The 15,271-nt window shown below is 32.2% G+C and overlaps 2 protein-coding genes across 5 annotated transcripts in view; both read left to right on the top strand.

Annotated features, from left to right (window-relative positions):
• The window catches only part of LOC108780146 (uncharacterized), a 197,551-nt gene extending 191,663 nt beyond the window's left edge, over positions 1-5,888 (top strand). For 3 of the 4 annotated variants that reach the window (XM_018547751.1, XM_018547750.1, XM_018547752.1), the window contains 3 exons: positions 1,348-1,574; positions 4,266-4,487; positions 5,549-5,888. In XM_018547751.1, the coding sequence (XP_018403253.1) occupies positions 1,348-1,574; positions 4,266-4,487; positions 5,549-5,644 (545 nt within the window). In that variant the 3' untranslated portion in view covers positions 5,645-5,888. The remainder of the gene's footprint in view (positions 1-1,347; positions 1,575-4,265; positions 4,488-5,548) is intronic. The other variant, XM_018547753.1, reaches the window with a different exon arrangement.
• A 7,580-nt stretch (positions 5,889-13,468) lies between these two features.
• On the top strand, positions 13,469-14,998 carry LOC108780131 (uncharacterized). The gene has a single exon (XM_018547724.1). It carries the CDS (start codon positions 13,469-13,471, stop codon positions 14,996-14,998), a length of 1,530 nt encoding a protein of 509 aa, XP_018403226.1.
• The last annotated feature ends 273 nt before the right edge of the window (positions 14,999-15,271 follow it).

Raw genomic sequence — 15,271 nt, 5'->3', positions numbered from 1 at the left:
AAAACAGATTACTTACATTCATTAAATTTGATATTAATTGGTTGACGTAATTGATGACAAATTTATGCCTCTTTGCACGGTGAATTAAATTACGCAAACAAGATGAGCACCGCATAAAATCCTTTGCATTATATTTCGTTAAAATAAATGTATTAAATGAACGTGTTTTGTTGTGTTGCGTTAGTGTAAATCAAACAATTTTAGATATTTCATTTCTATTAAAGGAAAACAAACATGTTCCATTTTCCTTATGGCGGCTCGAATTATGTTGTTGAATAAAAAAAAGGATAAAATGAGACAAAGTTAATAAAAAAATCGTGCTGACTCAAATTTAACTTAAACGAAGAGAAAATTTTTGCGAACAATTTCATCCTCCATTCAATATAAAATTGTCAATTATAGTCTGCAATCTGAGTCCACAGTAGATTTTTTATTGTTCCGAATTGTATAAAAATCTGAAACAATTCATATATACTTGAAAAATCTTTACCAACAAATTTTTATTATAATAAAAACCGTTTCGTATTTTACTTACTTTTTACAAATTTAAATATAAAAATTTTGAAAGAAATGATATATCTATATAAAGTTTAAAAAAAAATTTATAATACTTTTATATGAGAGTAAATGAAAACAATTTTTTAGACTACAATATTTGGGCATATACATCAGAAAAAACTGTAGTATAATAATTTTGGTTTTAAAAAGGTTTGAGTTGAATTTTTCTAATTTAACAAGTCTGTCTGAAGGAGTTTCTTCAATTTCGAGTATATTTCATGAATTATGTATGTATGTGATATATATATCTATATAAATGATTTCGCAATTATATTAGTGAAAAGAATGATATGAGACATTAATTGGTCTCTATTTTAAAAAAGTAAAATTTTTATATCGTATCTTAAAATTAGCATTAAAAAGAATTCAAATCTTTTAATTACAAAAAATCTTTTATGCGGTTTGCAACATGGGTCGTTAAGGCACGGATACGACTTCTATTTATATTTATAATGAAAGAATACATTCGGATATTTGTACATACACAATTTTAACATTAACAAGCTTTTTTAGGTAAGAATATCAAACCCCGCTATCTATTAATTTTTTTTCAATTTATAATAAAAAATTGATGTACCTTAAAATATATCCCGCATTGCCAATGGAGAGTTAAATTGACAGCACTAATAAATGCATTGTAGTCTCACTTCAGAACTTGTACAAAAGTTCACCGAGCAATTTAATATTTATTTGTTGCACACGATATCGTTTTGAGAAATCAGTTTCTAGATTTTGTCTTATTTTGTCCTTCCTGTGGCTCACTGTGTGACATCACTACGGTATCTTTAGATTATTTATTAACGTCCCGCGCTCCCGCACGAACAGGAGACTCGACGACGGCGTTACTCTGCGTCCTCTGCAAGTTATCCTTTCCAAGTGCTTGGGAATTGATGGTCCATGCCCAAGCAGCTCACATGATCAACATTTACGAGTTGGGCACAAGAGCGCCGAGCCCGTCACGAAGCCCTAGCCTTGACCAACCGAAGGAGTCGTCGCCTTCCCCGCAGGATTTCCAGGTTAATTCTCACTCCTCTTACGTCCTGTCTGAGATTTATTATTTACACCGACATCATGCAGCAATATTTTACAAAATCGCGCAGCCTGAACTGAAGAATTAATAGTTTCCGCCTTGGGAATGGCGAAGGGTGGAACGAACGACTATAAAAGGGGAGTTTAGAATTCACCCTCGAGGCAAAGTGATTTAAAATAAGACATTTTACACTTTAATCACTGAATGTCTATTTTATTTTTTATTGCTTGTAATTAGATTATTGTCTGGTAATTTCAGTAGAATTAATCGTATCTTAAAAAATAAAATTAAAAATCGCTCATTTTTATGCTAAGCAATATAGAAATTAAGATAAAATTTTAATGAACCGAAACAGATGACTATTAATATTTTATTTACAACGGTAACGAAAAACTCATGGAACGTTTCAAGCTTAATTCTTTTTAACTGTGAAAATTACAAAGTAAAATCATACACGACAGAAACGGTTTTGCTACTATCTAAACATTTAACTAGATCTGAAAATATTTTTGCTAAATTGTCAAAATAATTATATCAGACGTTCAAAGTTTAAATTGATTAGATTGTTAAAATGTCAAAACTTTTTACAGCATTGCTTATCAGACTACAGTTTTCTATAGAATTGTTTTAAAAAGGTCCAATAAAATTATTTTCAGATTTAACTTAATTTTTAAATGCTCCAGCAAAATCGTTCTTTTGTTATAGAAGAAAATATCTCGATATCAATAAAAAAAACATCGAACCTATTACGCAAGTAATAAAAAACTCATATCTGACAGTTAAAACACAATCCATAATTTTAACTTATAAAATTAGCACAAACAACCATAATGCTCTCCTTAAAGTACCTCCACTACGCACGACGAAATGACGTCCAAGATTCCGAACCAATTCTTCGTTCTCAACAGCGAGAAAGAGTAGAGTCAGTATGAATAAAATGTGGTAAGAGTCAAAAACGAAAGCAATATGGGTTCAGTGGAATTCTTTAACTATTGTTGCACATTTGTTTAATAATGTATAATACCGTAATATATTTTAATCGAGAAAAATGTTTGAATATATACTCACTCACAAAGTTTCTATTTTCTCAGATCATATTTAATGTATTTGTCATTAACGAATATCCGGAATTGTTTTATCGTCGCACATGAATTTCTCGAGTAATTAAAACGTGAGATTAACGGAAATATTTGACTGTCCCGTAGGTATACCTAATTATCCAGCCTGGTGCGACGGCCGATCATTTAAATAAGTAATATTCTCTCACTTTCATTAATTAATTTGCGTTTCATTACCAACCGACGATTGAATTACTTGCTCTGTAGTATTGACGTTGTGTTATCAATAATGCAATTCTCGTTGGTGGGCCATAATCCAAAGTTCATTGTTTTCATATGAGATACAATACTTTATGTATTTGTAAGCATATTTATTCATTGTGAACTCTCAAACGACTTAAATATAGTAGATAGATTTATAAATTAAACCTTCGGAATATTTTATATCGTAAAAAATATCTAGCTTTTGAAACGTGTCTCGAAATTATTCTCCATTATTTTCTTAATTATATAATTTGATTTGTTCAACTCTAATATAAATCATTACGCAATAAGTAGGTCACATCAATTGTTCTGAAAAGACCAGTTTCACCATTTCGCAGTTCATTTCAACGACGTCCTCTCTTTTTTTTTTTCTTTTTCCATTTCTACCAAAACGACACGTAGTCTTCCGTCACATTTATCGGAGCGTCACGAGGCGATCCAGAGAAGCAACAAAGAGGCATCGCGACGATACGCGTCGTCTGAGACACGAGATATATCCGACGGACGACGACGCAGACAGTCTTCCCGACAACGCTTGACGTACACGATTTTCACGAAGTTGTATAGAACTGGAGTAAGGGGGGTATATGCGCTTGCACTCGGCAAAAGCAACCCCAGTGACCGACGCGAAACACGTCGATTCCATCGAGGCTAACTCTGGGGTTGACGTATCGACAGAGAAACATATGACGAAGTAATATTTTTCCGCGCCCCCTCGGGTGATGGCATTTTCCCGCCACTCGCTCACCATCTCTCCCCTTAACAGTTTTCCCATCGACAGATAGCAAAACCGAAAATCGTACTTTTGATGTTAAATATCGCAGAAACTGCTCGCTCGTAGGATCTAATATACTTTTATACAGAATAATAGAATAAAGGACTTTTTTGTTTAACCAATTTTTTGTTCTTTTTACGTGCTAACGGTAGCATTGTTATTGAAAAATATATTACATCAAAGAATTTACCCGTCTGAAAAAGAATACAGAGGAAGTATGGAATTTTGTAACGGCATCCGGATGATTAATCGAAATCTAATCAAATGTGTTTCTGTTGTACGAAGTCTTTCTAGTAAATGCTGCTATTTGAAATATATATAGGGTGCTAAATTTTAGAATTTAAAGAGAAAAACTGGATTTTCTATATGATAAAATCGCTAACGTTAATTGTAGCACGTTGCTTATTAACAAATGAGTATCCGCAGCAATACGTAACGTTGCTGCAATTTTCAATCATAACCATACAGCATACACAGCTTCTTGCGAGGATAAATGATTGCAATGCAGATACCTTCGTTAATCAGTTTCCTGTCTACGATAATCTCGCGTAACAGTATTAATCTATGGAATCTATGACAGGAAATCAAGGCTACGGATTGCGAAGAGCGCGCAGAGGAGGAGGAACTTGATGGACATGAGTTAATACCGTCCCCCGACAGTGGCAAGTCAACGGACAACGAAGCGGCTCTGTCGCCGATCAAGATTCGATCTGACGTTAACGGGTTGGATCACGAAGACTGCGACGAATTGATCCACGTCGAGAACACTACACAAGCATGCATCATGCATACTCTCAGCATTGTGAGTTTTCAGTTCTCCTCTATTACACTTTATATTCGAAAAAGCATCAAGAATATATGTAGAAATTATTGATAATGACAATAGCGATAGAAGAAAATATTTGTTAGTATGCGATTGCGAAAATATATTATTAGGAAATATCTTTCTTAATTAAACTTTATACTTAAAAAATTTTTATATTTGTTTAAAATATTTATTTACATAGTATAGTAAATCTTCTTTACCACAATAAATTAATATTTAAAAAGATTTATTTTACAAGTAACAAAAAAAATTTTTTAATTAAAAAAAGAATTTTTAAAGTTTAAAAAATTAAGAAAATATTCCCTAATTAATTTATTTTTGCAATCGCATCGTATTATTAACTGCCTAATATTATTTTCTCTCTTTCATACTTTTTATTCATTCTATTACAATACGAACAAAAATAAAAAATAAGAATCCCGTGGTTTGAACAATAGGAGAGATAAAAGAACAGATACACGATTCTCTGTCACGATGCACAGCCGGAAATAGTACAACGACAGAAACATCGACTTAGATCACGTGTCGTGAGGACCGTAAAGAGCGTAAAGATCGTAATGGAACCAGCATGGCACTAATGACTGACGTCGCTTTCGCCATGCAGCAGTTAAAAGCAGTCATCTGCGATGGAGACTCGTTCTTCTTGGGTGCATATTAACAGAAACGTCGTAAATCGGCGTGTCGGCGCCAACAACGACTACGACAATGCCGTCGCAGTTTCCTTTTTTTCCACACGCGCGATAAACCATATCGTTCTGATTTCTGCTAACAACCACGAATATATTATAATCGTCCAAGTGTTACGTTTGCTATACATATTAGGAAACGTGTATTAATTTTATAATTTAAATAAAGCTTCATAACCTAATAAAAGAGTACAAAAATTCACTTAGAAATATTTTAAATTATGATATTAAAAATGGTATAGGAAATATCTATCTTACTATTATAGCGCTATAAATATCTCACAATTTTCAAAATAAATGTTCTCTAATAGACCATTATTTAAATAATTTTGTCTAATTCTATTGTTACAGGATTCGTCCTTGGAGCTAAATTCTGATACGAACTCGAGAACAACTTCTGGAACGGTGATGGCCTTGACCAATGGTTCATTATCGGCAAAGGAATAAATGAGGAAAAAGAAAAAAAAATGTTAAAAGAAACGATAAAAAGAGAATATTCATCGGAACGGTCTTCCCCGGCCAACCAACGAGACATATCGATCTCCTTTAAGGATAACGCACCCATTTGTATATAGCTTAATTGCCTAACAAATTATATTCAGGATCGTTAGATCCCGTGGTCTATGCCGGCTGATCGAATATCGATCATTTTCCCAAAAGGAAAAAATATCAGTTTCATTCTGGACTCTTTACGCACTTGTAATTCCCTTTTAAACTTTAATTGAAATCTAATCCAAATGAAAAGAAAATATAATAGAAAATCAGATTGAATTTAATTATTTACATTTGATATCTGGCTTTTTTTAAATATTAATTAAATTGCGGATTAAAATATTTTCATTAATTTCTTTTATTCATTAAAAACCGTAGATTTTTTTATTTATTGTAATTGCATTAATTATTTTATTTTATTTTTAAAGTTTTTACATTTGGTATTCGAATTTCATTTTTATTTTTGAAATTTTCACATCTAATATTAGAATTTTTAGTATTATTTTGGACTTATGAATTAAACAATTTTATGAATTTTTACATTTTCCATTATAATTCAACAGATAAGAGATACGTCAAAATGGTCTACAGCAAAAATGAAGGAAATTTAATGATCTTTCGAACGACACCATTGGTTTTATGATCTAACTTTATTTACACCTTGTAGAAAACAACTGCAAATATGTTCGGTTTAGACCATTCTCCCATGTATAAACTATACAATATATATATATATGTATAGGTGTGTGCATGTATATATATATATATTTTATTTATATATATATATATGTTATCTCTTTTAAAAGTTTGCAGCTTCGGCATAAGAAGCTATAGAACATTATATTTATTCATTCAAAAAATATGGAATTAAAGTTTTAAATTTTTAGGGTTATAATTTTGTTTATTACTATTTTGTATTTAGTTTCTAGATTCGAAATTTATCAACCACGAGATTTCAAATTCACATAATGCAATTGTAAATCACAGATAATTTTATATTTAGAAAATTGTATACAATATAAGTTTATTATCATTCAACTACATAAAATCAAGTGCTTTTGTCATCTTGATGGCAAAAATATTGAACATAAGACTATTTGTGGACAACGTATTAGCTAAAAAAAAAACATCATCAATGGATTCAATATTTCTAGAAATCTAATATTTCTAAAGATTATTTACTTATTAATTAATTTTCAGCGAGGATTAATTTTTCTTCAATAAATATTATAACACCAATAATAATACCGGATATAAATAATCCTTAAATATTGGTAAAGCTGTTTGTTAAGAAAACAAAGAAACTTGTATCTTCCTTTTTTAGCGTTCGCACATGCGTGTAGATTAAAAATATAGATTGCCAATTTAATTATTTATGAAACAACATATCTCCCCAATAAACAATATGATGTTGATGGCGAACTAATAACTGAATTACTAATAACTGAATTTAAACTTCAATCATTATTAAAAACGGCAAGTCCATTTCTCTGCTGTTATCTGCTCCGTTCTGATTCACTTTCATTTTAAGATTTTTAATCGATCATTAAACTACACACGATTTAAATAATTGTTATCTATTTTAAGAAGGAAACGTAGCATAGAGAAAGCGAGAAAAAAGAAGGCTCTGTTTGGCAGCTGTTGCACAAATTCTATGTTATTACAATTGTGTATTACATTACTTATGAATGCATAAATCTGTAAATCTATATTTGTATGTAGAAGTAATTTTAAATAATTTAAATAATTATTTTAATGCAACAATATTTAAGTGCTCCTAAAATAATAAATTTATAAATACACAAATATGCATTTAGAAATCTGTACATTTACGAATTTTTAGCACTTTATCATATATTACTTTTTATTTCAAATTTTATTTAATATTTATGCAATTCTTGAAAGAAACACGAGTACGAATCAAAACAGTCATATATATCGTATATAAATGTGGAATAAATTATGATCTCCTTTCTTCAGGAGAGTATAACATATTTCATTTTCAATCAATTTATTATTTTTAATGTTTTGCTATTGTAATTTGCCGTTGACAACTTCCATAATTCATGCATATCAAAGATCTAAAATATCATAGGTACTATTTTTTTTAAATACAGCCTGCACAATTCGTAAATGCAACGCAATCATCGAAAAAGTAAAGATATCATTGACAGCCGGATAAAATCAATCGAGCTTTTACGAGACCTGACGCGCTTCTCTTCCTGCGTTTTTTTCTTTTGTAAAACAAAATATTTATTACACGATTAGATGGTAGCGACGAGAGTTATTTGTTTATAGCCCCATATATAAACAATGTTTTATGGATCATTAATGTCTAAATAAAATATATTACGTCTTTTAAACCGTCTTTGAATCTTTTCCTTCTCCCACTGCTTTTACAGAGTATATACATAGTACAATAAATTTACTTTTTTATTCTGTAATCTTTACTTATTAATATGTTTTTTTCTAATTTAGTAATTTAACATTTTAGTAACTTGGTATTTCAATACTTAAGATATTAATTAAAGAAACGTGTGGTAAGTAGAAATGTTTATTTAGCTTATAATAAGTAATTAGCAAACAGTCTGTAATTAGAACAGTTTTTAACGAATTGCCAAAGGCAAAGGAATCCTGCAGTTCTTGGCACGTTTACTTCTTCGAGCACGTTCATCCCTTCAAGCGCCTAATTACAGCAAGGCATCGCAGCATCGCGAAGCATTACAGCCCTTTCCGCGGTTATTCAACTGTACTAAGAGGCTCGTTAGAAAGGTCTGTCCTGCTGACCTCTTGACGTTATGTGTAAAAGAAGTTCACTATGTATATTCAGTTGATAATTGAACTCGAGTTCTGTGTTACAATTCATCTAACTTAACAATTTCATCGATCAAATAATATTAATTTTTTAAATATATGTATAATAAAAATAAGGAAGAGGCACTTTATTTTACAAAATAATTCACAGAAGACATTTTACGAGGCTTATGTTGATTCTATATTTATTTCTTTTCTTGTGAAGCACTTTAATAGGTGCTTTTTTACATTCATCGACATAATGTAATTATTTTTATACGCGCGTATCTAGGCGATAATGGAGAATTCACAAAACGAATGTTCCTAGCTGATATAGGATGTTGTGTACGTTGGTTGCGAAATCGCGTAAACCATTAAGAGGGGAAAAACATCGAGAGAAGGAGAGATGCTTATGTCCCGCAAAAAACGTACCAAAAACCAACGATTTACTTTTGTCCCTCTTTAGAAACATGATTCGTCCATATTGCAACGTTTGTAACTGATATTATTAAGACTGAGACTGAGTTATGAAAACAGGTAAGTTGTTCCGTCCCTTTTTAGAAAACATGTCTTACTCACGTTGCACATAACACGAAGGAAAATTTGTAATAAATGAAACTTTAGGAATTGCAACGCTTGGAGTTTTGACTTGCCCGTGATCTAATTATATTCTGACTTGCACTTCTTGATCTAATTATATTTTCCTGCTAAGTATTCCTCTCATTCTAAAGAGTTTAGAGTTTTGAACTCTCAGACAAAATTTTAAGAAGCTTTGAAATCGCAAAATTTCTTAAAATTTTCATTAGTACATCTCTTTGTCGATTACGTTCAGCTGATACTTTGCCGACTTGCTTTTTATCGACTCCTTTCTCTTTTTCTCGCTGCTCTCCGCTAGATGACAACACTTCGTGAAGAAATGTACTGTATAAAGAAACATATCTAATAATAAAAAAATTATAATGATCTCCGTACAATATAAAAAACTACATACATTATATTCGTAGTTTTATTTACTTATATAAAAAAAAAATACTATCTTACAATCTTCTAAACTTGTTCTGTGCCAAGAGAATCTTTTCTCTCTTCTCTGCTTTACTGCTCGCTAGATGACAGCACTTCGTAGAGAAATGTAATGAAAGCACATAACAATAAAGAGTCTACTATAAAACATTATAAGATATAATAAAAAATTTTCTACCTTTATAGAACTTTATATATGTAGTTTTATACAATTCCATATAAAAAAAATACTCTATTTTAAACTATCAAATTTAAATTCAATAAAAATTTACTTTACTACAATAAAATTTTATGCGTACATTGAAATGATTTTAACTAAGATTCAAGTTCCAAATTAAAGTTTTACTAACATAAGATCCAATAGCCAACAAATAAATAAAGAGTAGGATTTCGCTACTTATTTAATTCTTAAATTTTAATTTGCAATTATAATTTTATATTTGATTACTAATGATTTAGAAGTTGACTTACACAAGTATAATTTAATTATAAAAATGCCTCCGAATCAACAAAATTTGTAATGTTGCCAACTCAATTTAACATCATTCAATATCTACGTACATATCTGCATGTCTATAACCTTCGGCGATAAATTCAGAATTCAGATATTTTGGCAATAACGTTCCGCGTTCTATTTCATTTTCGGTTATTGCACTGCTCCGGTAGCCGGCGTGACTGTTTATCATTCGGTGCAAGCCTTACGGTTAAAAACGACGAGCAATTGTGAACGGTAGTTGACTCCGTGGGTAGAGGGGTGGGCATGTTTCATCTGCGACAAACTGAACGGTATGCAGATATGGAGCCCCGGGTAAACCAACTGCCTGTGGACTACTGCGCGGTAGTAATCACAGTCACTCCGAACAGTCAACGACATCCGCGAGACACAGGTGTATAACAGGTACATTATTTATCGAAATTTACACTAACATTTCCCTTAGCGTAGATATGATTTTGATTTAATGTATTCTCCTTTCGCGTGCCCTTTAAATACGGTCAAACGCTGCGTTCGTACTTCATTAACGTTTAATTTGTTGGCGTATGATCGTTTTCTTTTTGCTTCAATTTAAAGAATTGCACGATGAGATCTCTGTGACTTACCGATTTGCACATTCTATTCTTGGAGAAACGCTTTTCTCAAATAACCTCTTTCTAAAATAAAAAGACTTCGTTACACGGTAAATTTTAAAAATTGCACACTCTGTACGATGCATGAAGCTGTAATTGCAGTACCTTATAAATTTTTCAAATGTTGTTATAGCATCGTGTTTGCAGGATACAACTTTAATGTAATACATTTTTATGAACATAATAAATTCCAAATTATTCTTCAGTAGCTTATTGAACAAAGGTACATAAGCCAATTAAAATGATATATACGAAAATTGAATGAATTAAAATTCGACAAAATATTTAATTATGCTGTAATGTAGAGAAAATAATAACCGTGTTATTATATATTGATCAAATATTATAAAGAATAAAATCTGCACTTAATATAAAGATTTTGAATTGCGTAATAAATCGGTAAATATATTAAACCTTGTTTATTCTTTGTATAAATCGAGATACAACTGTAATTCGCATGTGGTTTATAATTACTATGGGAATTATTTGTTTTAACTTAATGTCTATTTAATTGTTACTAAAGTCGTAAAAAAGTATGATTGTTTGTATATATAGGAACATTATTATTATCTATAAATGAGACAACAATTTTTAGATCGATGCATTTCTTGTTTCAAACATTTTTGCAATTTATACTTTCAAAATTTAAATTAATTTTTTCATTTGGTGTTTTAAGTGTAATACTAACACAATTTTATTAACATTATAAAAAGCATTCTATTTATTACCACATTAACAAATATCTGAAATAAATTTAAATTTAAATCGCGATTTACAAATTTATTTTTATCTAAATATACAGCTTTTATCGTATTCATATCGTATTCATGTGTAATTAATATATTTTTATATTATATATTTTCTTTATATTTATATGGACTTCACGCCATTTTTAAATGGTATTTGATTAAAAAAATATAATAAATTGAAATATTAAATTTTAAAACCAAAATATATATGTGCACACTCATACACACACACGTCAGTATGTATTGATTACTAAAATGAAGCAACAAAGTTACCAAATTTATTTATTTATTTTTACTTCTATGTCTATTTTTTCTTTAATATAATAGACGACCCGTTACAGTGATTTTCCCGCTATGCACTTTGTGTTCTCCTCGTTCCAATTTCTTCCGCGATAAACAACGTCCAGTTTTGTCGTAATTCGATGTCCTGCCACGTCGCGTGACTAATTAAAAGAAGATCTTTAATTGCGAGATAGTTTCGTCGGTGTCTAACTGTAAACCGCGGACATAACTGTGCGACGCCGTGCGGCGATAACGGCGTAAGATCGTCGTCTTGAGTTGAAGATTTGTTCCGCTATATCGCTGAAGATACCGACCTCCTGCTCGAGTCAACGGTCGTTTGTTACCGATGTTCACAACGTAACGAGCGTGCTTATAACTGTGGAGGAATGACTCGACATGTAACCGGAAATTGTCAACGTTGTCAGTAAAAGCTAGCCCCGTGAAAGAATATCGCACGCTTTGAGTTCATAAAGACACGTTATTTTATTTTTTTTACAAATTTTGATACCTTCCATTAACTTCTCTGAGATTATTCGCATGAATCAAGTCTAAACTATGCATCACAAAAAAAAAATAAAAAGAATTTATTTAAAAAGAAATAAATAAACTTTTTTTTCAAAAAAATTGCAAAATGGAACATAGTAAAAGTAAAAGAGATTTTTATCTGGAACGCCACGTGTACGATTTCTTTTGTTGTCGTAATTTCCAACGCAATAGCGTGAAGCATTGAACTTTCGTCAACGGAAATCTGACGCGTATTTGAGCTATGGTAAGCGTGCTCGGGCGAACAATCGTCCGGGCGGATCTATGCGAATCGGCCGGAACTCGACATAATGCCGCGGAAACGGCCTGGGAAATTATATTTGTCATGGAGAATCGGTCGTGTCTACATTAGAGGACGATTCGATGCGATCTTTGACCACGCTACGACCGGACGGGACGGTCATTGAATGTGTATCGTCGGCCTTTTTCCATTAAATCCAAAGCATTTTGGTGGAAAGTTGCTGATGACATTCACGGTAAACGCGAGCAATCAGACCGATACGCAAATGTGGGCTCCATTTGTAGAAAAGGAACGTACTAAAGTTCAATCTGATCGTACTAAAAATCGGCTGAGCCTCTTCTAATTCTTTTTTACACACTGTATTAATTTATTATTTTTATTATTAATTTCTTCAATATTTTTAACCTCGATATTTTAATATTTCAGATAAATAAATCTACATGATTTCATTACAATACTAGTAATATAAATAAGTTATAATATTCAGGTTAAAAATATCTATGAAAAATATCAGAATTAAAAAAATTTTGTAGTAAATAAATTTCGTTATCTTAGAGTAGCAATAATGAGTGAATAATATGCATTCAAATAAAAATTATAATGAAATTTTTATTCTCGTAGAATATATTAATATTGTAACAAAAATTGCAATGTTTTTATTAAAAAATACTACTTTACACACATATTTTACAAAAAAGATCATTATAATTATAATATTTTAACATGCAATTTAATACAATCAAAAAATTTACCATTAATGCAAAAATAAAATCTTATTTTAAATATTTTGCTTTTACAAATTTATACATTTTATTAATGTGGTATAATTATAATAAAAATACACATACAACTAATTAATTTTCAATTTTCGTGTAATGATAAATAGTATATCATTAATGTTCAATTTTTATTCAATAGAATGTGTATGTTATAAAAAAAAGTTTATTTTTTATTTTAATTTGCACCTCAATATTTTTCTACACGCATAAAATATGTATCAAAAATGTTGATTTTTTAGATGTTACGATGCCGTGTCTGTCGGCAATGTTTTCGTTGATCTTCCTGCTGGCTGGAGTCAACGCGGCTGGCATCGGCGAGGCTTGGCAAATTACGCCATATATGAAATCGCTTTACACAGATTATGCGTTTCGACCACGATTGGACACCTCAGCATTCGAAGTTCGCACCATAAGCGGAATAGGTCGCCTGGCTCCACTCGACGAAACGCGAAACCTTCAGAAGCGTCCAGAACTTACTACACTGAGTTTCGTAGAACCAAACGGCCTTCCAGAAGAAGCCGAGGAAGCCCTTCACGAAAATAAAAACCTCGAGCATTTGCGAAAACTCTTGGAAGATTCACCGTATAATGATAGCGAGGTTAAAGACGATGTCGTCGAAGGTAGTGCAGTACCTATCCAAAAAATTCTTCGGAAGACGCTCATGATGAAAATTCTGCATGCGGACAAGGAAGACGATGACGATGACGACGAGCAAGCTACTAGAGGTATCGTACAACGTATTCGAAGGCAAGCGGAGAATGTGACGAGTATGGAGAAGATTTCAATGAAGAACGTGCGTGAGGCTCGTCTGAACTCCCCCGAAACATGGTCGACCGCGCCGCAGCCAATTTCAGTAGAATTTCGTCAACGTATCCCCTTGGATCAAGTGATCCAGCAGCAACAAGAGGAGGAAGAAGCTGCGGCTCTGTCCAGCATTTATCGTAGGCATCAAGCACCTAGAGCGGACTTTGTGACAGGCCAGCAACATCGACGCTATCCAGACTATCGCGAATCTAGGGATATGCCGGTCACCAGGAATTACGATGACTACGACCCAATGTCCTGGTATAGGAACGCAATACGCGAAAGGGATTACGAGTATCGTCGTGGATACAGCTACCAATATCCCGATCGCTACAGGATAGAAAGGGATTATTACGTGCGGTCACCGAGCGATCAGTATTACGATCGTTACGATCGTTCCAGAGATGAAGACCTCGACCTCTACGGCAGAAACCGACCCATGCCGAAGCCTAGACGGATCATCTATTACGCTACCCTGCCGGAAATCGTAAGGAAACCGGTAGACTTGCGAAATTACCCGCGGTATGATGGTGCGGTCAGAACGTCGATCACGCGAGACAGTACCCATAAACGCATACCCGGCAACGTCGATCCCGGAAAGTATCGGTACACACAGTCATACGGCGGCTACGATCCCTATACAAAGAGGTCGAGTTATTACGATCATTCATATGGATATCCCGAGGATAATTCACGAGTCAGAGTGTCCACTAAGGAAGACTTGAGGAACGACAGATTTGAAGGCACGAACGAGCGAAAAGTGAGCAATCTCATAGCGATCAAGGACAACGATTCGAGCAAGTTGCCTTGGCCAGTCCAAATCGGCACGGAAGTCAGCATTAAAGATGACGAAAGAATCTCTGGTCGAAAGATCTTTGGCGAATCGAATATTGGCTACGAGAGATTCCAAAGTGCACAATTGCAGAAAGCGCCGGATGCAACGGGATCCAGCGAGCTTCAAAATGATAATTAACACATTGAGAACTATACGTCCGTTTACACTTTTAACGAATTTAATTCTAGATTTACTTCTGGAGGAATTCATATAGTCGCAATGTCATCAAATTAATTTACAAACGTAATATTAAAATACGTAGTATTGAAATAATATTGAAGTAATATTGAAAATAAATATATGATTTAAATATTAAAATACACAATTTGAAAATATGAAATATGATAATTAGAAAGAAAGAGCAATAATTGCAATTAAAAATGTAAAAAGGATTTAATTTATATTTAATTT

Source organism: Cyphomyrmex costatus, unplaced genomic scaffold (assembly GCF_001594065.2).
Source record: "Cyphomyrmex costatus isolate MS0001 unplaced genomic scaffold, Ccosl1.0 scaffold685, whole genome shotgun sequence".
In the NCBI taxonomy this organism is placed as follows: Eukaryota; Metazoa; Arthropoda; class Insecta; order Hymenoptera; family Formicidae; genus Cyphomyrmex; species Cyphomyrmex costatus.
Note: the sequence above shows the minus strand (reverse complement) of the source record. Positions and strands in the feature narration are given on the sequence as shown.